The 26,184-nt window shown below is 40.5% G+C and overlaps 1 protein-coding gene across 2 annotated transcripts in view; it reads right to left on the bottom strand.

Moving 5' to 3' along the window:
• The window catches only part of UNC13B (unc-13 homolog B), a 307,612-nt gene that overhangs the window by 228,537 nt on the left and 52,891 nt on the right, over positions 1 to 26,184 (bottom strand). For both annotated transcript variants that reach the window (XM_066602685.1, XM_066602686.1), the window contains exons 5-6: positions 17,077 to 17,194; positions 15,737 to 15,860 (exon numbers count right to left, since the gene is read on the bottom strand). In XM_066602685.1, the coding sequence (XP_066458782.1) occupies positions 15,737 to 15,860; positions 17,077 to 17,194 (242 nt within the window). The remainder of the gene's footprint in view (positions 1 to 15,736; positions 15,861 to 17,076; positions 17,195 to 26,184) is intronic.

Here is a 26,184-nt window from a genome sequence, read left to right as displayed (position 1 = left end):
AGTGCAAGGAGTCATCAAAACCACACGAGAAAGTCAGCTGCACACACCTCAAGGTAAAGTTACACACTGTCAGACGTTGGAAATCAAACGGGTGCTACCAAATATTAGAGCTGTAAGGCTGCCGTTACACCTGCGTTTGGGTCCACCTCAGGGTTTCCGTCAGTTCTGTTTTTGTAGGAGAGAAATTGAAGCAAAACTTTTTTTTTTTTTAAAGTATGTTTTTTACTAATTAATTTCCATAGGCTTCGATTCCATCAAGTATCAGGGGTTTTTTTGGAAGGAAAAAATAATGCTGCAGAATGCGCTATTTTCCCATCCCCCCAAAAAAAACAAAAAAACTAAAACCTACCAAAAAGGAAGCCTTTCTATTTGCTTTATTTATTTATTTTTTGAAACGCCACTAAAAATCAATGAGGGAAGGGGGGGGGGGGGGGGGGGGGGGGGGGAGAACTTAATTTTTTTTCCAGTTTTATTTCCGTTTCTCCCATCCAATAACGGAGCAGGGAGTTGGAACCCCGAAACTGAGCCCTAATGCAGGAAGAACCCAGCCTTACCACAGTTTTTCACCCTCCGTGTGTAAAAAAAAAGAACATTTCCATTCACCGGAAGCAAGCAGGGATCTTGGAATTTACTGAAACCTTTTGACCATCCTGCTGTCCTGTATATCTAGCAGTTGAACAAGTGCCATTTCCAGCAGTCTGCATTCTGCGGACATAGGCTATCATAAAACGCGGTGTTAGCGACAAACATGCCAACATGGAGATCAGTTGAAGGTCTGTCATTGTGGATTCCCTTCTGTCATTTCTCAGCATCACACACAGCAACTCAAAGTAATCACAGCAAGACAAGAGGCACGCTACCAACATACCCCTACAAAATGGGTAACACTTCAGTCTGTAGAGCGCCACCTGTAGAGAAAAAGTCAGAAAATGCAGCAGGCAGCAGACTGTACAGAGAAGAGGTTTTCGGGGCACAAGTTACAAAGCAGACACGTGGACCCCAGTCTGGACTTTCATTGGGAGAACACACAAGTGCCATAACATAACATTTTACAGTTTACAGCATATGCAGCTCATGTGTTCAAATCAGTATTCTGGCCTGCAGGCATTGCTTATATTATTTATTATGGCTTCCCAATTTGTACATAAAAAAATATTAGCAGTCCGTGACTTATTGATGAGTTGCCCAGAAAAAAAAAAAAAATAATAAGGTTAGCAATTCCGAAATGCCATTACACTTCAGAATGGTTAAAAAAAAAAAAAAAAAGAAAAGGTTCCATAACTTCCTCAAACAAATACTAAAATACTACCCCCTTGTTTGCAAAATTAAGACACTAATACTGCCCCCCCCCGATAAAGAAAATAAAAGCCTCTTACGTATAAGAATATAACTGTTATAATACTGCCCCCTATGTACAAGAATATAACTACTATAATACTGCCTCCTATGTACAAGAATATCACTACTATAATACTGCCTCCCTATGTACAAAAATATAACTACTATAAGACTGCCCCCTATGTACAATATACCTACTATAATACTGCTCCCTATGTATAAGAATATACCTACTATAATACTGCTCCTGTGTACAAGAATATACATATTATAATACTGCCCCTGTGTACAAGAATATAACTACTATAATACTGCCCCCTATGCACAATAATATAACTGCTATAATACTGCCCCCTATGTACAAGAATATAACTGCTATAATACTGCCTCCCTATGTACATGAATATAAACTGCTATAATACTGCCTCCCTATGTACATGAATATAAACTGCTATAATACTGCCTCCCTATGTACATGAATATAAACTGCTATAATACTGCCTCCCTATGTACATGAATATAAACTACTATAATACTGCCTCCCTATGTACATGAATATAAACTACTATAATACTGCCTCCCTATGTACATGAATATAAACTACTATAATACTGCCTCCCTATGTACATGAATATAAACTACTATAATACTGCCTCCCTATGTACAAGACTATTACTACTATAATATTGCCCCTATGTACAAGAATATACCTACTATAATACTGCTCCTCTGTACAAGAATATAACTACTATAATACTGCCTCCTATGTACAAGAATATAACTACTATAATACTGCCTCCTATGTACAAGAATATAACTACTATAATACTGCCTCCTATGTACAAGAATATAACTACTAGAATACTGCCTCCCTATGTACATGACTATAAACTACTATAATACTGCCTCCCTATGTACATGACCATAAACTACTATAATACTGCCTCCCTATGTACATGACTATAACTACTATAATACTGCCTCCCTATGTACATGACTATAACTACTATAATACTGCCTCCCTATGTACATGACTATAACTACTATAATACTGCCTCCCTATCTACAAGACTATTACTACTATAATATTGCCCCTATGTACAAGAATATACCTATTATAATACTGCCTCCTATGTACAAGAATATAACTACTATAATACTGCCCCCTATGTACAAGAATATACCTACTATAATACTGCCCCCTATGTACAAGAATATAAACTGCTATAATACTGCCTCCCTATGTACATGAATATAAACTGCTATAATACTGCCTCCCTATGTACATGAATATAAACTACTATAATACTGCCTCCCTATGTACATGAATATAAACTACTATAATACTGCCTCCCTATGTACATGAATATAAACTACTATAATACTGCCTCCCTATGTACATGAATATAAACTACTATAATACTGCCTCCCTATGTACATGAATACAAACTACTATAATACTGCCTCCCTATGTACATGAATATAAACTACTATAATACTGCCTCCCTATGTACATGAATATAAACTACTATAATACTGCCTCCCTATGTACATGAATACAAACTACTATAATACTGCCTCCCTATGTACAAGACTATTACTACTATAATAATTCCCCCTATGTACAAGAATATACCTATTATAATACTGCCCCCTATGTATAAGAATATACCTACTATAATACTGCTCCTCTGTACAAGAATATACCTACTATAATACTGCCCCCTATGTACAAGAATATAACTACTATAATACTGCCCCCTATGTGCAAGAATATAACTACTATAATACTGCCCCCTATGTGCAAGAATATAACTACTATAATACTGCCCCCTATGTGCAAGAATATAACTACTATAATACTGCCCCCTATGTGCAAGAATATAACTACTATAATACTGCCCCCTATGTGCAAGAATATAACTACTATAATACTGCCCCCTATGTGCAAGAATATAACTACTATAATACTGCCCCCTATGTGCAAGAATATAACTACTATAATACTGCCCCCTATGTGCAAGAATATAACTACTATAATACTGCCCCCTATGTGCAAGAATATAACTACTATAATACTGCCTCCCTATGTGCAAGAATATAACTACTATAATACTGCCTCCCTATGTACATGAATATAACTACTATAATACTGCCTCCCTATGTACATGAATATAACTACTATAATACTGCCTCCCTATGTACATGAATATAACTACTATAATACTGCCTCCCTATGTACATGAATATAACTACTATAATACTGCCTCCCTATGTACATGAATATAACTACTATAATACTGCCTCCCTATGTACAAGACTATTACTACTATAATACTGCCCCCTATGTAAAAGAATATAACTACTATAATACTGCCCCCTATGTACAAGAATATAACTACCATAATACTGCTCCCTATGTGCAAGAATATAACTACTATAATACTGCCCCCTATGTGCAAGAATATAACTACCATAATACTGCCCCCTATGTGCAAGAATATAAACGCTATAATACTGCCCCCTATGTACAAGAATATAAACTACTATAATACTGCCTCCCTATGTACATGAATATAACTACTATAATACTGCCTCCCTATGTACATCAATATAACTACTATAATACTGCCTCCCTATGTACAAGACTATTACTACTATAATACTGCCCCCTATGTAAAAGAATATAACTACTATAATACTGCCCCCTATGTACAAGAATATAACTACTATAATACTGCTCCCTATGTACAAGAATATAACTACTATAATATTGCCCCTATGTACAAGAACTACTATAATACTGCCCCTTATATACAAGAATATAACTATAATACTGCCCCCTATGTACAAGAATATAACTGCTATAATACTGCCTCCTATGTACAAGAATATACCTACTATAACACTGCCCCCTATGTACAAGAATAGAACTACTATAATACTGCCTCCTATGTACAAGAATATAACTACTATAATACTGTCCCCTATGTACAAGAATATAACTATTATATTCTTGTACATAGGGGGCAGTATTATAATAGTTATATTCTTGTACATAGGGGGCAGTATTATAGTAGGTATATTCCTATACATAGGGGGCAGTATTATAAAATAGTTATATTCTTGTACATAGGGGGCAGTATTATACTAGTTATATTCTTGTACATAGGGGGCAGTATTATAGTAGGTATTTTCTTGTACAGAGGAGCAGTATTATAGTAGGTATATTCTTATACATAGGGGGCAGTATTATAAAATAGTTATATTCTTGTACATAGGGGGCAATATTATAGTAGTTATATTCTTGTACATAGGGGGCAGTATTATAACTATTATAATACTGCCCCCTATGTACAAGAATATACCTACTATAATACTGCCCCCCTATGTACAAGAATATACCTACTATAATACTGCTCCTGTGTACAAGAATATACCTACTATAATACTGCCCCCTATGTACAAGAATATAACTACTATAATACTGCTCCCTATGTACAAGAATATAACTACTATAATACTGCTCCCTATGTACAAGAATATAACTACTATAATATTGCCACCTATGTACAAGAATATAACTACTATAATACTGCCCCCTATGTACAAGAATATAACTACTATAATACTGCCCCCTATGTACAAGAATATAACTACTATAATACTGCCCCTATGTACAAGAATATAACTTCTATAATACTGCTCCTATGTACAAGAATATAACTTCTATAATACTGCTCCTATGTACAAGAATATAACTACTATAATACTGCTCCCTATGTACAAGAATATAACTACTATAATACTATCCCCTATGTACAAGAATATAACTACTATAATACTATCCCCTATGTACAAGAATATAACTACTATAATACTGCCTCCCTATGTACAAGAATATAACCTACTATAATACTGCCTCCCTATGTACATGAATATAACTATTATAATACTGCCCCCTATTATAAGGCTATAACTACTATAATAATGCCCCCTATGTACAAGAATATAAACGCTATAATACTGCCCCCTATGTACAAGAATATAAACTACTATAATACTGCCTCCCTATGTACATGACTATAACTACTATAATACTGCCTCCCTATGTACATGAATATAACTACTATAATACTGCCTCCCTATGTACAAGACTATTACTACTACAATACTGCCCCCTATGTAAAAGAATATAACTACTATAATACTGCCCCCTATGTACAAGAATATAACTACTATAATACTGCTCCCTATGTACAAGAATATAACTACTATAATATTGCCCCTATGTACAAGAACTACTATAATACTGCCCCTTATATACAAGAATATAACTATAATACTGCCCCCTATGTACAAGAATATAACTGCTATAATACTGCCTCCTATGTACAAGAATATACCTACTATAACACTGCCCCCTATGTACAAGAATAGAACTACTATAATACTGCCTCCTATGTACAAGAATATAACTACTATAATACTGCCCCCTATGTACAAGAATATAACTGCTATAATACTGCCTCCTAAGTACAAAAATATACCTACTATAACACTGCCCCCTATGTACAAGAATAGAACTACTATAATACTGCCTCCTATGTACAAGAATATAACTACTATAATACTGCCCCCTATGTACAAGAATATAACTGCTATAATACTGCCTCCTATGTACAAGAATATAACTGCTATAATACTGCCTCCTATGTACAAGAATATAACTACTAGAATACTGCCCCCTATGTGCAAGAATATAACTACTATAATACTGCCCCCTATGTACATGAATATAACTACTATAATACTGCCTCCCTATGTACAAGACTATTACTACTATAATACTGCCCCCTATGTAAAAGAATATAACTACTATAATACTGCCCCCTATGTGCAAGAATATAACTACTATAATACTGCCCCCTATGTGCAAGAATATAACTACTATAATACTGCCTCCCTATGTACATGAATATAACTACTATAATACTGCCTCCCTATGTACATGAATATAACTACTATAATACTGCCTCCCTATGTACATGAATATAACTACTATAATACTGCCTCCCTATGTACATGAATATAACTACTATAATACTGCCTCCCTATGTACATGAATATAACTACTATAATACTGCCTCCCTATGTACAAGACTATTACTACTATAATACTGCCCCCTATGTAAAAGAATATAACTACTATAATACTGCCCCCTATGTACAAGAATATAACTACTATAATACTGCCCCCTATGTGCAAGAATATAACTACTATAATACTGCCCCCTATGTGCAAGAATATAACTACTATAATACTGCCCCCTATGTGCAAGAATATAACTACCATAATACTGCCCCCTATGTGCAAGAATATAACTACTATAATACTGCCCCCTATGTGCAAGAATATAACTACTATAATACTGCCCCCTATGTGCAAGAATATAACTACTATAATACTGCCCCCTATGTGCAAGAATATAAACGCTATAATACTGCCCCCTATGTACAAGAATATAAACTACTATAATACTGCCTCCCTATGTACATGAATATAACTACTATAATACTGCCTCCCTATGTACATGAATATAACTACTATAATACTGCCTCCCTATGTACAAGACTATTACTACTATAATACTGCCCCCTATGTAAAAGAATATAACTACTATAATACTGCCCCCTATGTACAAGAATATAACTACTATAATACTGCTCCCTATGTACAAGAATATAACTACTACAATATTGCCCCTATGTACAAGAACTACTATAATACTGCCCTTTATATACAAGAATATAACTATAATACTGCCCCCTATGTACAAGAATATAACTGCTATAATACTGCCTCCTATGTACAAGAATATACCTACTATAACACTGCCCCCTATGTACAAGAATAGAACTACTATAATACTGCCTCCTATGTACAAGAATATAACTACTATAATACTGTCCCCTATGTACAAGAATATAACTATTATATTCTTGTACATAGGGGGCAGTATTATAATAGTTATATTCTTGTACATAGGGGGCAGTATTATAGTAGGTATATTCCTATACATAGGGGGCAGTATTATAAAATAGTTATATTCTTGTACATAGGGGGCAGTATTATAGTAGTTATATTCTTGTACATAGGGGGCAGTATTATAGTAGGTATTTTCTTGTACAGAGGAGCAGTATTATAGTAGGTATATTCTTATACATAGGGGGCAGTATTATAAAATAGTTATATTCTTGTACATAGGGGGCAATATTATAGTAGTTATATTCTTGTACATAGGGGGCAGTATTATAACTATTATAATACTGCCCCCTATGTACAAGAATATACCTACTATAATACTGCCCCCCTATGTACAAGAATATACCTACTATAATACTGCTCCTGTGTACAAGAATATACCTACTATAATACTGCCCCCTATGTACAAGAATATAACTACTATAATACTGCTCCCTATGTACAAGAATATAACTACTATAATACTGCCCCCTATGTACAAGAATATAACTACTATAATACTGCCCCCTATGTACAAGAATATAACTACTATAATACTGCCCCCTATGTACAAGAATATAACTACTATAATACTGCCCCTATGTACAAGAATATAACTTCTATAATACTGCTCCTATGTACAAGAATATAACTACTATAATACTGCTCCCTATGTACAAGAATGTAACTACTATAATACTATCCCCTATGTACAAGAATATAACTACTATAATACTATCCCCTATGTACAAGAATATAACTACTATAATACTGCCTCCCTATGTACAAGAATATAACCTACTATAATACTGCCTCCCTATGTACATGAATATAACTATTATAATACTGCCCCCTATTATAAGGCTATAACTACTATAATACTGCCCCCTATGTACAAGAATATAAACGCTATAATACTGCCCCCTATGTACAAGAATATAAACTACTATAATACTGCCTCCCTATGTACATGAATATAACTACTATAATACTGCCTCCCTATGTACATGAATATAACTACTATAATACTGCCTCCCTATGTACAAGACTATTACTACTATAATACTGCCCCCTATGTAAAAGAATATAACTACTATAATACTGCCCCCTATGTACAAGAATATAACTACTGTAATACTGCTCCCTATGTACAAGAATATAACTACTATAATATTGCCCCTATGTACAAGAACTACTATAATACTGCCCCTTATATACAAGAATATAACTATAATACTGCCCCCTATGTACAAGAATATAACTGCTATAATACTGCCTCCTATGTACAAAAATATACCTACTATAACACTGCCCCCTATGTACAAGAATAGAACTACTATAATACTGCCTCCTATGTACAAGAATATAACTACTATAATACTGCCCCCTATGTACAAGAATATAACTGCTATAATACTGCCTCCTATGTACAAGAATATAACTGCTATAATACTGCCTCCTATGTACAAGAATATAACTACTATAATACTGCCCCCTATGTACAAGAATATAACTACTAGAATACTGCCCCCTATGTACAAGAATATAACTACTAGAATACTGCCCCCTATGTACAAGAACTACTTTAATACTGCCCCTTATATACAAGAATATAACTATAATACCGCCCCCTATATACAAGAATATAACTACTATAATACCGCCCCCTATATACAAGAATATAACTACTATAATACTGCCTCATATGTACAAGATTACTACTCCCAGTTTATATTGCAATATATACAGTATATAGCAATACACTGTAAAAATAAGAGGAATGACCGTAGAAGCTATGGTCAGCAACACTGTAGCACTGGACAGCCCCTGTAAGGAACAAACATTACTGGGGGGGTCGAGGGTCTAATCAGCCAGAAATAACCATGTGAGATAACTGGAACCAAATGACTTGCAGGTTTACTGAGGTGTGTAGACATTGTGCACTGATAGCATTCCAGCTACACAACCCTCAGCACTTGTTTTCACGCTCCGCTCCTGCCTCCTCGCTCTATATCTCCGTAGGACTGGCGAGCCTCACACACTGACATTCCAGACAATAGTATCGTTCTGTGTGCAGTCGACTTATGTTAAAGGCGTTTTTTAGGCTTTCATAAAAACTAGTCAAACAAACAGCACTAAACCTGAGCACAGACGTGTCAATAGTCACAGTCCCCGAGATCAACATTGCCATTAGACCTGCAGACGTATCCAGTGCCTTTATGTTTGGTTTCATCTTATTAGTATATACAGTGCCTTCAGTAGTGGCCCCAATAGTACTAGTGACCCCCACAGAGGCCTTAGTAGTAATAATGACGCCCTACAGTTGCCTCTCCCTAAATGTAGTTCTTCCCTCCAGGCCCCCACGTATACAAGTGGGACCGCGCACATCACAGAATGGGCTAACACCCAGTTGGCAGTGGCAACCTGAATTATTTTTTACCGGCAATTAGCACTGCCAGTAAAAAAAACTAAATACCAGCAACTGCCTTTTTACCCAATTATCAGCGGAGCCAGTGATTTAGTGGCCGGGTGACAATTCCAATTGGTAGTCAGATGCTTCATGCTGCTTTTGGACTGGCACACGTGATCAGCCCTGGCCAAGCAGAGCAGCATATAGTGTCCCTGATGCACCAATAGTGTACAGTGCTTATTGGGTAGTCAGAAAGGCAGCACAACTATGCTGAACCTGAGAAAAGCCCCAAGGACAAGCAGATCCAAGGCAGTACGGCCATAGAGGAGGGCACCAGGTGATACTACTTACCCCCCTCAGTAACGGGAGAAATGCCGTCCTTGTGACTGGAGGGTCACTTTAACACTGAGCACCCACGGCCAGAATTCCGTATCTCTTCTGAGAACGGTGATGAAGAACATTTTATGTTTCTCCATATAAAAGCTAATGATCTTTTTACACGGGCCGAATTATCAGCCCGATGTAACAAGTGAAGTGCCGATCTACATGCGTGTTGGTTTCATTTTCTTCTACACGAGCAGAGAATCAGTTTGTGGGGATGAGCCATCACTAGTACGATTGTTTGTCCCCATAGGCCATCTGTACTCGTCGTTCACATAGTGGAAAACATGGTTTTATGAAACGAGAGCGTCGCTGCAAACCTGGAGGGACATATTGAACATTTGCAGTGTGATTTGTATAGCTACAGCGCCACCTATTGTTATTTTTTTTTCTTTTCTTCTAAATGGCGAGTGCATGGTCTGAATTCCGTCTCATTCAGAATAGCAGAACGCCCTCCAGAGGCCTCAAAGTTGGGGGAAAGTTTAATTTTGCTAACATTCTTGATTTACAGCCTGTACCATACTTCAGAGCTGTATTCACAATTCTGCTGGCTCTTGTTTGAAGCCAGCAGCAAACTTATTAGACACCCCCTAACAGCTTTATTGAGCTGATATAACACAGAGGAGAAGGGGGTTGTTCACTTTTTCTACTTGTGATAAAAGCTGCGCAGACGCCACTTCTCAGAATGCCAATTGCCAAGGCAAGCACTTTGGGCAGACACAACCAATAAGCAAGATCTTTGTCCAACTATTATCAGTCCATGTGTCACCAAAAATATGCTTATCCACATAGCTGAGCATGCCTGTTATTTCACTAGAGCAGGAGGGATAAGTAGGACAGCTCTGGCGCCGCTCATCTCCGGATCAGAATTAGTTTATTCTCACCATCCGACTTTTGTTGCCCGCCCGAGGTCTGCCGTTCTGGAGAAGACTTTGGCACCAGGCGCATTTGTCTGTTCATAGATTTAGGAGATTTCATTACAAATCTTGTTGTCAAGGTAATTATTGTCATCACCAAAATCTCACTTCCCAAAATAATGAGAAAATGTTCCTTCCACAATCAGCGTTACTAGATCATCTCTGACAATAGCAGAGAAATCACAGAGACCGGTCTCACCCCCCTTCCCCCATGAGGTGCAGCACAAATCAGTATGACCCCCCCAACGGAGACCCAGTAATGGAGTCCAATGCAGTATACATCTACATTGAGTTATTTATCTCTAGTCACATCTAGAGCTGCATTCAGAGATTTGATGGCTTCCATATAGCATTCTTCTGCAGTTGACATTTTTCATTAGTATCCCACTGTGCAATTCGGCCTAACGTTGTACAGAGCTCAGCCTGCAGGAGAGATAGAAGGTCCGAGTGACAAAGCCGAAGAATTGTGAATGCAGCTATGGATACAACCGGAGGAAAAGGATTCCATGTAGGATCAGTCAGAGATAAAGCAAAGGCTCTGCAAGGTTACTGAAGAGTTTATTGAGAAGTCCAAAAGTGAAGCTACATGGATCAAAACAGATCTCGGCAGCCCGTCCGGGTCAGAAATAACCTACCGCAGTCAAAATGTGCAACTGGTTCCCGTCTGCGGGCAGGGAAACTAAAAAGGAAAGCTGACCATTCATCGACTCCGATCGGGCGATCATTAATAGCACCTTGACTCATTTGCAACTATGATCCTCATTTATCCATTAAGGTCTATTTTGGCCATAAGAACGCAATAATTTGGGGGGGATTTTCAGCTGCGGACACCATTATCAAGCACTTGGTTACCATGGCAACTCAGCTCTCCATAAATACATGGCGGTGGGCAGCTGACCTTACAGAGAGAGTGGGCCCTCACTTCTGCGAATCCTTTACATACCGCGATCAACATGGATTGCGCCATGTAAGGTTTATCAGCAGGGATCAGTGTTCTCCCCTCTGCCCGCTGTTGCAGCGGAAGACCGGCTGGTTCCTGCCGTGGATGGTGCGGCCTCAGCTCCTGAGCCCGTATCATCCATGGGTTGTAAGTTTACGTCTATTTGCACAAATTGCCATCTACCCAGGACGCACGTTTACGTCTTATGGCGGGAAGGGGTTAAGGGTATTATTATAGGAGTGGTAATGTCCATTGCTAATATACTTGTGATTCGGATTCAACAGTCTGACACCACCTCCATGTCTTATGATGGCCTACACTTCTCCCATACCCCCGACCTCAACACAGGTGTGCTCCCATCTCCACAATGCACCTTCCAGGTAACCCGCACGCATATTACTCTCGGTTGAGGTCCACACCCTTAGACTCCATTGACTACGGTAGTGGTGGTCATCCAACGCCTCCTGTACCCTCTCAGCCCGTTTATCTTGCAAAATTCCAACTCTCATTATGGGTGACTAACATCCTGATTAACGACGCAATATCCATGTCAGCTTTTATCACTCACCTCTGCTCTAGGCCTTCCACAACCTACAGCTACTCCGACACACAACGATGGAGATGCTTGACTCGGTCTCCTGTGTCTGTTCTGCTTCGGACTTTACAAACTCCTCTCTGCCGTTCTCTGATCACAACCTCCTTTCCTTCACCATCAAGTAGTCTCGTCTTTCTCAGGACTCTCCCACCCATCTTACATATAGAAGTCTACAGGCCGTGAACACCCAGCAGTTTATAGGCTTATCACTGTGCCCGACCTCTTACTCATCTTGTCCCAATCTTGCTGCCAAAGACTAATATTCTCAAGACTGCCCCGGCCAAAAGCAATACCCTCCCACTCCAACTCTCCAGACTCAGACCGTGGCAAACGCTCTACTAGTTATCCCGTTCCTCTGGGTTGCGTTTTAGGTCCTCTACTTTTTTCTATCCATCTGCAGATTTGTCTTTTGGGACCATCTCTGCTCTGATCAAACCCAACTATGTGCTCTTACCATGATATCACACCCTGTAAGGTCACTACTCATGTCTGCCACCCTCATGCGGTTCCGGCCAACTGCAAGTGTCACTTTGTTCTACCCGTCTACTTTCGTCCAGCACTGAGAGAGTTAACCAGCTCTCTGGTTCTCCGCTTATCTGTGGGGTTAAATAGGTGTTACTCCTCTATTTAAGGTGAGCTGTGACACTTCCGTTGAGCCTCAGAATGGTTTGTGTTGGTGTGTGTTCGGTGCTGACACTCAGCTTTCTTTGGTCACCTCCTTCTGTTTAAGTTCTGTCTGTGCCGTCTCAGTTCTGTCCTGCTCTGAGTTCTGTGTATGCAGTCTGAGTTCTGTCTGTATTCCTGAGTTTGTGTCCATTTTCTATTTATGCTTTCTGAGCTCTGCATCAATCTGTATGTTTGTTTTCTGTCAGTTCCCATTCCTGTCTATGGTTTGCGCCTGTCCTTTCCTGCATCTGTGTGCTCCTATCTGCTGCCAGTATCTATGTTTGCTACCCCATCAGGGATAGGCAGATCAGAGGTTCCAGCGCAGGGCCGCCCTTGTCGGGATTATCGCCTTACTTATAGGTTGGGGTCTTTCATTCCCCTCTGCAGCCAAGAATCTGTCTCCCTTTTCCTGGCAACACTCCCTCTATTCGAGGAGTCAGCTGCCAACCACAGCAGTACCTGTCTAGGCTTGGTTGGTCCAGTGGATCCACAAACCATAATTCGGAACACACCCTCACTAAAACAAAACAGTGATTGTCTGTCCGCTGTCTCTAACACGGTCTTCTGTCTGAAACTTAAATCTGTCAGAAGCTTAATTTCTTAGGTTTCCACCACCTAAATCTAATATCTCTATCTCTGTGGTACCACCCATAACTTCTATGCAGCATGCCCGCTGTCTTGGGGTCTTGATTACAATCTTTCCTGCGTTACCCATAATCAATCACTTGTTGGCTCATGTTATGTGCACCTGAAAAACATCATCTCCGAATATCATTTCATGGAGATATCAAAAACTCCTATTGTTGCCCTGATCTATTCTCAACTTGCTTACTGCAACTCACTACTAACTATAGTTGGTGTTCCCCCCACTAAAAACCTTGCCCTCTGCAATCAAACCACAGTGCAGCAGTCAGAATTTATCTTTTTATCCAGCTGGTACTCTGATGCCTCCACCCTGTGCCAGTCATGACACCAATGCCTCCACCCTGTGCCAGTCACTGCACTAGCTGCCCGTCCAATATTGAATACAATTTAAAACTCATCAATCTCTTCCATGAAGCTCTCCATAGTGCTGCACCCTGCTATATCTCTTCCCTCATCTGTCCATCTCACTATTCGTGCTCTCTACTGTGCTAACGATTTTAGATTAAAGACCCGTTTACACTAAAAGATAAATCGCTCAAACGACAGTTAGAGTAATGCACAGATGATCAATCAAAGCTGTCACTCAAAGTAGCCAATTAACTACTTAATGCAGGCGGAGCGGGATGCCGCCATGATAGCTCAGAGAACAAAGCAGCTTTTTTTATATGCAAACAGCTGCATTGTTCTTGGAGCTTCCAGCTGGTGTCCCTCTGAGAGCTGCTAGCGGGATACCAGCTGAAAGAATACTATCAGTGCCGCCCGCTGAGAAAATCAGCGTGCGGCGCTCATAAGAGTCATCAGTGATTTTTATCTTGCTAGAAATCACAATGAACGAATCGTGCACGATGGCCGCCCATTTAGACAAAATGGTTATTGTTCAAAAGATGGCTTTTGAGTGAATTTTGAGCGATAATCATTGTCTAAATGGGCCTTAAGTCCCTCTTTAATCTAAACCTCCCACTGTCATCTCCCAGACTTTTGCTGAGCTGCACCAGTACTCTGGAATGCGCTATCCTAGATAATTAAGTTGATCACCAACACTCACAGTTTTAAATGTACCCTCAAAATACATCTTTTGAGAGGCCTACCAAATTTCCTAAATATAACTATTTATCCAACTTCAACATTCCCCTTTGGAATTCTGACCCCTTTCCTCCCACTGTATTCCTCTCACCCCAATGCACTTCATACCTGTATAGAGACAGATATCGTTGCTGGCGGCTTACACAGCTTTAAGTTTATATAAAAGATGGCCGGACCATTGTAGAGAACAAGCACTTGAACCTCTTGTGTCGTCCCCATTTCCTCATAGACTGTAAGCTCTTGTGAACAGGACCCTCACCCCTATTGTTCCCCCTGTCTATTGGCTTAATGTGGTATGATATGTCTTACTAAGCTTTCCTCTGATCTGTAAAGAAGAAGTGCAGAATATGTTGGTGCTATCTAATTATTATTATTGCAAAGCTGAAGTCCAAATGCTGCCGGGTAATTAATGGTAATACCGCCAAAATTAACGGTGGCCATAAACGTCTGTTAAATAGAACCTTTAACAAAAATATATATCCGAGGCAGATCTAGCAGAGCTGAACTGAAATGTTTATGTGGCCAAGTTATAATCACGTAGCATCAACAACAAGCCTCTGTGATAACACGGTGAGCGGCGTTATATTACAGGCCGGACCCTGTCGCATCTCCGTATATATTTTTAGGCAGATTAATAAGATAGAAGACAGACAATATTTATCTCCTCCTTCGGGTTTAGATCTCGCCAACCTGCAGAGAAAAATAAATAGTAGCATGTAAAAAACCCTGAACTCACCGAAAGGCAGCTCGAACCTGGTGTCCAGCAAGATCTTATGAAGAGTTGGGTTTCGGGTCCCACAGATCTCATCATCCTTCATCAGGACCTCGGCCTCCAGTGCTGCCCACTCTCCAGGGCCCTCCTGGGGGGAAACCAGAACATACATGCCTATGGTCAGATTCACAAGTCCCGATTTATACCCAATTGTCACTTTGGTGATTTTTACGATATTTCTAAGAAAAATAAACACCACTATAGAGCGCCAAGTATGTGGACAGATCTGGAGGTGCATCTGGTCGTGCTTACTGCAGATCTACTATGGGGTTGGTTCAGTGTTATAGCGCTTTGGGTTTTTTTTTTTAGGCTTTTTTTTGTACCAGAGTGAATTAGAGGTCGAGGTGTACTGAGGTCTATAATTTGTCTACTAAATTGTGCCTGAGATCTGTGATGGCAAATCTAGATAGATCGGGCATATATGTATTTAAACACACAGTGGGGCTTGTTTACTAATCAAAATATGACCTTTTTTGGCACAAATTACACCAGAAAACAGTCTACATCCTTTTGCCACATTTATCAGATGTTTGTAGACACTTCTGGACAGTTTTCCTGACTTGTCCAAAAAAGGGGCATGACCTAAATTGCGGCAAAAATTACACTAGTGAGCTTAGTTTATGCAAAAAATGTAATCCGTGATCTAAAGAAAAAACTAAACAGACCTAAAATGAAAGGTGTATCACTCAGTGATAAATTGGCACATTTTAAGACTGTCTAGTTTACATTTGCGTTGTCTAACTTTTAGGCAGCATCAGTAGACAAGCCCTAATGTTCTTTTAGATTTGTTGGGTTTTATGGTTGTTACATCCAGTGAATGGCCACCTGATTACAGACAACCATCTAGTAGTGCATTGGACTCAGGAACTTCGAAGTCGCAGCAATTCACCGTGGCATAGATTCCACTACATGTTGAAATAGTTCTGGAGGAATATCGGCCCCCGCGGACAGGAAGCTGCTTCTTGTTGCTGCAAAATAGATGCAGGTGCCGACATGTTCTGACCAACAGGAAGGTTTCATCAATTCCTGCAATGGCCAAGTTCTGACCTCCCATCAGCATGAAGCAACAGAAGTCTGGATTCATCTAATCAGGTGAGCTGGTCAGCTGCTTTTATAGCCCATCCATGCTAAGGAACAGCAAGTTCAGTGTAAGTAATAGGTCTACATGAGGACCTATTCCTCCAAGTGTTCTTCAATTATTTACATTTTCCCAAATCTGCTTGCTGTCAGTGACTAGAAGCACCAGGAAAAGGTTTCTATATGTCGATAACTATGACCTACAAAACCTTTGAGATTGCTCTCACCTCATCTGACTGTCGGATTGTGTGCAATGGTATCCACAGGGTCCCCACCATTGTGTCCCAGATAAGACCTTTATTCCACATTTCCACAATGAGCCCCAGATCCAGCCGACTGATCTCGCTGCAAGATAAACAAGAGACATACAGGGGTGAAACAGAGGAGCACTATAAAGTACCAGGATGCCTACCAAAGCCAAAATCAAATGATATAGATAAGGCGGTAAGGATGGGGGTGGAGGACAAGAGCAATAGGGGGAAAACCATGTAGGCAGTGACCTGGGACCAAGTAATGGGAATGGGGGTTCAGTGAGGGATGGGATTAGTGCAGTTAGAACACTGACAGAACAGCTAATAGGACCATAAGTAGCACTAGGAATATAAAGAACCACCACCACTGTATAAAAATTGTATGGCAACGAACGCAAGACATCTGATTAGTAAAGTGGATGTGCTCAAAGTGAGAAAGTGTAATGAAAATTACGACATAGTAGGAATAACGGAAACATGGCTTGATAAGTGCGCTTGGGTGGTGAATGTACAGGGCTACAATCTCTTCAGAAGAGACCGTGGGAACCAGAAAGGGGAAGAGGTATGTCTGTATGTTAAATCCTACTTGCTGAGGCTATGAGAAGATCTAGGTGAAGGAGATGAACACGTGGGATCTCTATGGGTAGAAATGCAGGTAGGGAAAAATAACAATCCTGAGAGGGGTTTTCTATTGGCCACCAAAAACAACAAAAGAAACTCAAAACTTATTAAGATAAATATAAAGGGTGTCAAACCGCAATGAAGTTCTTATGGGAAACTTTAGTTATCTGGATATATTATGGGAAGACAAAACCTGCGAATATCACAAGGGCAACAAGTTTTTAAGAACAATTAAAGATAAAACTACCCTGCCCAACTTCAATGAGAGCCAGCTAGAGGGAGGGCCACTCTAGACTTATTAACAAATCGGACAGAATCATGAGGGTGCAGGTTGAGGGACACTTGGGAAATAGTGACCACAATATTATTAATTTCCAGCTGTCATTCAATAGGAAGATTTATCAGGGAGTGACAAAAAAAAAAAAAACTTTAGTAAAGCAAAATTTGATCAGCTCAGAATTACTCTTGGCAACATTAAATGGGACAATGTCCTAAAAAAAAAAATAACAGTGCAGGCAACAAATGAGAGACATTTAAAAAAAGATCCTAATTACCTCATGTGAGCAGTTCATATCCTTTAAAAATAAAAAAAAAACTACAACTAGAAGGAAACCAATGTGGCTCGAGAAGACTATAGGGAGGGCAATAAAAGAAAAAAAAGAAATCGCTTAAATTATTAAAACAAGAAGGCAGTGAAGAAGCACTAAAAAGAATACAGGAACAAAAAACTAAGTATGTAAGGATAAGATCAAAAAACAGCAAAGGAGGCAGAGAGGCTGATTGCCAAAGAGAGCGAAAATAACCCAAGACCATTTTCTATTATATAAACAGTAAAAGGTTTGCACTGAAAGCACTGGCTCTGTAACAAATAATGCAAGAGAAATCATAGAAGATGACTGGGGGTGGGGTGGGGGGCAAATTTATTAAATAGTTTGTTCTCAAGGAAACAAAATTGTCACACGAGATGCAGGGGGCTAAAACAAACCCCCCCCCCCCCCCCCCTCCACCACACACTAAGCATCACCTGCCTAACGCAGGAGGAAGTGCAGAGCCGGTTAGAAAAATATTTTAAAATCATCAAATTACTGGGCCCAGATTAAATACACCCGAGGGTCCTAAGGGAACTAAGTGACGTTCTAGATAGACCGCCATTTCCAGAATGCCAATTTAGGGACTCTATTGAGACCAGGGTTGTACCACTGGATTGGTGTATTGCCAGTGTGGTCCCAATATACAAAAAGAGGTCAGGAAGGGAGACTGGTAACTACAGGCTGGCAAGTCTCACTAAAGAGGAAGGATATTACAGAATATAAACTAGGTGACCAGCAGGTTGTTGTTACGGGTCTTACATTTAGGTAGGAACTATCAAAGGTTAATCCAGGGATTATTCTGATTGCCATTATGGAGTCAGGAAGGAATTTTTCACCGAATGGGCTAATTGGCTTCTGCCTCTTGGAGTTTTTTGCCTTCCTCTGCATCAACAAGGGGGTTGAAACAGGCTAAACTAGATGGACATAGTCTTCATTCAGCCAAAAAAAACATTTGGGGGGGTTTTTGAGAGACGCTATCCTGGATTACCTGAAGGAAAACAATGCTATAACTCCTCACCAGCATGGGTTCACGAGGGGTCGATCATGTCAGACCAATCTGATCAGCTTCTACGATGAAGTAAGTTCTAGGCTGGACCTGGGAGAGTCTATTGATCTCGTATATCTGGATTTCTCTAAAGCATTTGACACCATGCCGCATAATTGGTTAATATATAAAATGAGGCAGCTCGGATTGGGTGAAAACGTGTGTAATTGGGTAAAGAACTGGCTCAATGATAGAAAGCAGAGGGTGGTAATAAATGGTTCATACTCTGATTGGGCCACCGTCGCTAGCGGGGTGCCACAGGGTTCAGTACTAGGCCCCACTCTGTTTAATATATTTATCAATGACCTGATAGAGGGACTGCACAGGAAAATATCAATATTTGCAGATTATACAAAATTATACAATATAATCAATGCAACGGAGGACAATGTACAAATTGACCTGGATACGTTGGGGGCTTGGACAGAAAAATGGCAAATGAAGTTCAATATTGATAAATGTAAGGTTATGCACATAACTGTTCTGTGTAAAAAAGGCCTTAAGTCTGGGCCACAAAGAAGGCATCATTACTTTGTGGGGGTCACAGTGGAGACACTAGTACTTTAAGGCAGGGGGTACTGACAGGTTCACTGAGGGCAGCAGCAGGATGTGGAGAGTATACAGAGATGAGTGGCGATTGGAAAGACTTCATGCTGATCTAGCATAGAAAAACATGACCAGAGAGACATCACATGTGAACCCTAGAGGTAACTGCACTGTAATCAATATTACTATGGAGAGCTGAAACTATTGATGGGACATAAAAGGGTGCACTTGGCGTAAAGAGGCATGGCCTATGGTAAAAAAAAAAAAAAAAAAATTAAAAAAAAAAAAAAAAAAAAAGATTTCCCGTATTTGGAACCCGACCTGCTCCTGGGAGCCCGGCCTCAAACTCAGCTGAAATACTAAACTAATCACAGGCAATTTCTAGTCTCTACGTCACAGAAGAATTTGAGAATACAAATTTATTACTACCTTTGACACTCTCCAGAACAGAATGAATATTGGAGGGGGCTATCTACATCCAGTGGAGAATATGACAATCTGTAGCAGAGATAACACATTTGCCTGGTGACACCCTAACACAAATTCAGAGACTATAAAACTTTTACTCCCCTTATCAGTGGACTATTTACGCATTTACTCCTCTACCCATCTAGTACTGGTATTATTTTAAGTGCAAATTAATCCCTTCATGTCTGTGCTTTTTTATCCTGTTATGGCATGGATTTAAGTGCAAATTAATCACACCAGGTCTGTGCCTGTTCGTATGAATGAATGAATGAATGAATACATACATGTTTCTTCAGATCTACTCCACCTGCCTGAGGAAGATCCCTGCGCTGGTTTGAAAGCTTGCTATAACATCATGTATTTTTGTTAGCCATTAGCAGGTATATCTACAAGATGACCGTACCTGGTTTCTCTTACTGACAGTCACACTAAACTTCTGTCTGCATTTCATTTCACAGAGACAGAAAAGTTCTCAACCCCAATTACTTGTCACTGTAGAGAACCTAATAAACTTAAATATAACCTTTATTAAACGTCTAAAATTACTGACGTGGAACCCACTATATAAACACAGATGGATGGGTAGATGGATGGGTAGATGGATGGGTAGATGGATGGGTAGATGGATGGGTAGATGGATGGGTAGATGGATGGGTAGATGGATGGGTAGATGGATGGGTAGATGGATGGGTAGATGGATGGGTAGATGGATGGGTAGATGGATGGGTAGATGGATGGGTAGATGGATGGGTAGATGGATGGGTAGATGGATGGGTAGATGGATGGGTAGATGGATGGGTAGATGGATGGGTAGATGGATGGGTAGATGGATGGGTAGATGGATGGGTAGATGGATGGGTAGATGGATGGGTAGATGGATATTTTTTTTATTACACATACATACACCTGGGTGTTATTGATAAATTGCCCGATCTGAAAGTTATAGACTTCACTTTCTACCATGAATAAGTCACAAATATTGATAGAGCTGCTGCTATATAATTACATATATATTTTCCCCACTAATATCACTCTGCAGGCCCCAGTAGGCAACCCACAGGGATATAGCTAAAAGTTGGGTTGGTCTGTGGCACTGCGAATGACTGTGTAGGGAGCTGTGAAAGTTGTCTAGAGCATGTGCCTATCAAGATTATATAGCCATGGGATGTTATACACCCAAAGTATAAGATATGTTACCCCCTGGGTTTTTCTATGTAGTTTTATTATCAGTTATTAATATTTCCCTGTGGGGAATGTGGATGATAATAGTATATGAACAAATACACACTTGGGTTATAGTTTTTTCACCAGAGTGTCACTGCATCCAAATCTCCCCATCAGGGTAAACTGACTGCCTGAATATAATGGACTAACACTCTTAGATCCTAATACATCAACCTAAGAGGGTCTAAACTCCCATCGGAGTGACATATTCATGGTTGAAAGTGAAGTCTATAATTTTTAGATTGGATAATTTATCAATAAACACAAAAAAATATATATATATTATATATAAATAAAAATGTCTGGTGTTTATATAGTGGGTTGCACGTCAGTAATTTTCGACGTTTAATAAAGGTATATTTTAATTTATTAGTAGGTTCTCTACAGTGACAAGTAACTTATGTATGTACTGTATCCTTATTTTGGGTTTGCAGACAGAAGCGTGTCTCTACTGCCCTCTAGTGCATCCAGAAGATACTGCATCGTACTTAAAGGGAACGAATACCTGCAATATTTTTTTTTTCTTTAAAACAGTGGTTGGGCTACATGAAGAGTACAAGTAATGATGTAGAGTGACTCTGCCATGATAATTTTATGCCCTAAGGCCCGTTCACACTTACGCTAGCCCCAGTTAACCATTTCAATTCTCTGTTCCGTTTGTGGAGCAGAGAAGAAAAGATACAACGCAATTAAAGGTTTTGTTTTTCTCCCTATTAATTTCAATGGGTTTTCATAAAAAATTAAATGAAACAGAATGGCAGCAAGCGGAAATAAAAAAGAAAGTTCCTGTTATTCAGATGGAACAAATGGCGCTGTCAACACAGGTGTAAACAAGCCCTAAGGCTGCGGTTACCCGAGTGCCGCTAACACTGGTGTAATGACGCTGGTTGCCCTGCTGGACTTGCAGGTTGAGAAGACGCCAGTGCCGGCTGTTAACACTAACAGCAGCTTACTCCTGACTTGTTTTTGTAACACACATGATAGTTGCGTGATGACTGTTATGGATTTGGGCCACACTGTGCAAATATTTGGCCCTGGATCCGCATTTAGCCATTTTCAATGAGCAAAGCCACGTGCAGAATTCCCAGCGGCAGTTCCAAGTAGAAATTGTACAAAATCCGTGTCCTTTTGTACGCGTGCAGATTACGCACTTGTCGTGTCCTATAGACTACGGCGCGGATTCCCAGTAACAGCAATGGGAAGCGGATCGGCCACAAAGTTTACGTACATTCTGTGTGAAAATCTGCATTGTGAACACACCCTGAAGTCGCCCGTACACCAACAGTCCATCTGTCTAACGGCCGTTTCCGACGCTTGGCTGGCCAAATATTCATGCGTTTTGGGGTATGTTCCCACATAGTAAAACGTGCTGCCGTTTTTCCCACAGCAGAAAAAATGTGCTGCAGATCCGCACCTTTTGTGGCATAATTGCAGCATAAATTTTACTTCAATTTAATAAATTTAATTGTATGGATTAAATCTTCTGCGGATCTGAACCAAATGGTGTGGATTTTGACATGCATGTTAGTGCAGACTCACTAGGTGTGAACACATCCGTAGGCCAGCCTCACACAGGCACCTGAAAACGCTGCTGTAATACGATGTAAAACTGCGTTTTTACAAACGCATTTAACAGCATTTTTAACGCACCCCATCAGTGCAATGGGCGAGGAGGTACGTTAAAAAGCACTACAACGCACTAAAATAAAAACAGACAGCATTTAGTAGGGAAAGTGACTTCTTATTTGTACAGTGCCAACTTATTCCGCAGCGCTGTCGGGTTATTTATTTATTACCCCCCAGCAAGCTGGGTACTCATTTTACCAACCTCAGAAGGATGAGTCAACCTTGAGCCGGCTACCTGAACCAAGCGGGGATTGAACCCGCAACCTTTAGGTTGTGAGCGAGAGCTTAGAACTGCATTTCTGTTGCCTTAACACTCTGCACCACACGGAGCCCCTAAAATCATCGTTTGAGACGCCCCATTGAAATCAATGCAGGCTCAGTACAGGGTTTCAAACGCCCGCTAAAACACTGTAAAAACTGCCTGAATGAGAGTGGTCTAAGGGAGGTAAGCCGCAGCTAAGCAGCCCTGGCTCCAACTTATCTCCTAGGAAATAACAGGATTGGATGCTGAAATCCAACATCCCCGATCCTCCACCCCATCACATGTAAGGGAAAGTCATGCAGCCCTGCCACTACCTGTTCAGTCAACTAAAGCCTAGTGTGTACGGGGCCGTAACTCTATATCTTGCGGCTGTATTCACAGGGGCAAATGTAATAATGATCAGTGAAAAAAAAAGTCAGTTTTCCCACATGTGTGATGTGTTTTGGGGATTTTTCATGCGTAGTTTGCATTCTTTGTGCATCTGATTTTCTCTGCACTGCCTGTTTTTTTGCGCAGTGCCCGTAGTTGCAGGTTTACAACACATCGCACTCCCATACAATTGCATTCTCGTTTTTTTTAAGCTCCCATAGAAAATAATGGACAATTCTTTTAGAATCACACGAAAATAAGACATGTGGAGAATTTTTCTAAGGCCAACGTCACACGCACGATATCAGACTGAGTCACACGACTTCCCCGCGGACGTGAGGCGTTATTATATCAAAACCCCCTTGCATCACTTCAGAGAAGTAGCGTTCAGTCACAGTAGAGGAGTGTCTCCCCCCATTGTTTTCAATAGGGAGGCCTTGCATCGTACTCGCGTGTACCTCGCAGGTGCTGCGATATGGACACCAGCCCCGTTTAAAACAATGGGCAATGCAACGCGAGGGCACGCTCAAAAGATAAGACATGCCACAACTTGTTGCCAGCATCGCATTAATCGCTCATCTGTGTAACACCATTCAAAAGAATGCGATTCATATTTGTGTCTCGCAACACACAGATCTCACGCAATTTTGTCTCCCGTGTGAAAAGTTTGTCTGTGTAAGTTCTGTCCATCTCAGAGTCCGACAAAACTCACATTGTGATAGACATGATGATTATTTTGGTATAAAATGTCTATCGATTAATATAACCCAAATGTATTTTGCTGTTGTAATGACTTTTAGCTCAGGAGTTTAAAGGACACACACACAATCTAATCATGGTATTTGCTAGACAATGGATGTCTGATCTAATGTTAGCTAAATACATAGGAAGTACATAGGAGTTGCACAACCAGCTTCTAAGAGTTAAAGGGCCATAGTGTTATGTGTATATTTGTGTCCAACACTGAGTGTTTACCTAGCCCCCTTCCACTCCTTCACACAAGCTAGTTAAACAATGATTCATCACTACACGGAGCTGACTTCAGCTAGGACAAAAGTCCATACTACCTCAGCACTTGGAAGGGGGTGGGCAGAGAGGTGGGGGATTCTATATGATCCGACAAATGAGAATCTTATATGTTACTGATGTAATCTGTTGCACGCCCATTGAAGGGCGGTTGTCATGTGTTATAATAAAAGGCTTGAGCCTCTACACATTGTAGAGACTCTCCCGGTTTTAGACCAGCATTTGTGTCTGATTCTGGTCAACGATGTGTGCACACGATATAATTCGGAAGCGGCAAAATACCCCAAAGCCTGCCATAGAAATCATAATCCAGATCAACATGGGGGAGAGAAAAAAAAACCAAAACAAATTAATCCCACGTGTGTATGAAGCTTTAGTGCAGTGATGATACTGTCAAACTTGTAAAGGCTTCTGTTACAGTTGCCACCACTAGGGGGTGATGCTTCTGCTTTTACTAGTCAGATCACAGGTCAGAAGTGGCGTCAGGTCTCCTTAAAGGGGTTGTCCCGCGCCGAAACGGGTTTTTTTTTTATTCAATAGGCCCCCCGTTCGGCGCGAGACAAACCCGATGCATGTGTTAAAAAAAAACAAACGTTTAGTACTTACCCGAATCCCCGCGCTGCGGCGACTTCTTCCTTACCTTAGCAAGATGGCCGCCGGGATCTTCACCCACGATGCACCGCGGGTCTTCTCCCATGGTGCACCGTGGGCTCTGTGCGGTCCATTGCCGATTCCAGCCTCCTTATTGGCTGGAATCAGCACATGTGACGGGGCGGAGCTACGAGGACCAGCTCTCCGGCACGAGCGGCCCCATTCACCAGGGAGAAGACCGGACTGCGCAAGCGCGTCTAATCGGGCGATTAGACGCTGAAATTAGACGGCACCATGGAGACGAGGACGCTAGCAACGGAACAGGTAAGTGAATAACTTCTGTATGGCTCATAATTAATGCACAATGTATATTACAAAGTGCATTAATATGGCCATACAGAAGTGTATAACCCCACTTGCTGCCGCGGGACAACCCCTTTAAGGAGAGCACCCAAAAGGTGTGTAGAGACAGCTAGGGGGTGAGTGGATCAGGGGATGGTATAGTCTCTCCCGGAGAGCCCCCCCCATCAGTGTGCAGTAAGTCTCTGGTTTAATCTGTGAGGGGCCTATGATGCGGGTCAGAAGCGGTGTTGTGTCTCCCTAAGGAGAGCACCCAAAAAGTGTGTGGAGACACCTAGAGGAGTGAGAGGATCAGGGGAGATCTAGTCTCCCCAAGGTATTTTTCCTTCTTTCTTATATGCATAAATTTCCCAGAG

This window comes from Eleutherodactylus coqui, chromosome 5 (assembly GCF_035609145.1).
Source record: "Eleutherodactylus coqui strain aEleCoq1 chromosome 5, aEleCoq1.hap1, whole genome shotgun sequence".
In the NCBI taxonomy this organism is placed as follows: domain Eukaryota; kingdom Metazoa; phylum Chordata; class Amphibia; order Anura; family Eleutherodactylidae; genus Eleutherodactylus; species Eleutherodactylus coqui.
Note: the sequence above shows the minus strand (reverse complement) of the source record. Positions and strands in the feature narration are given on the sequence as shown.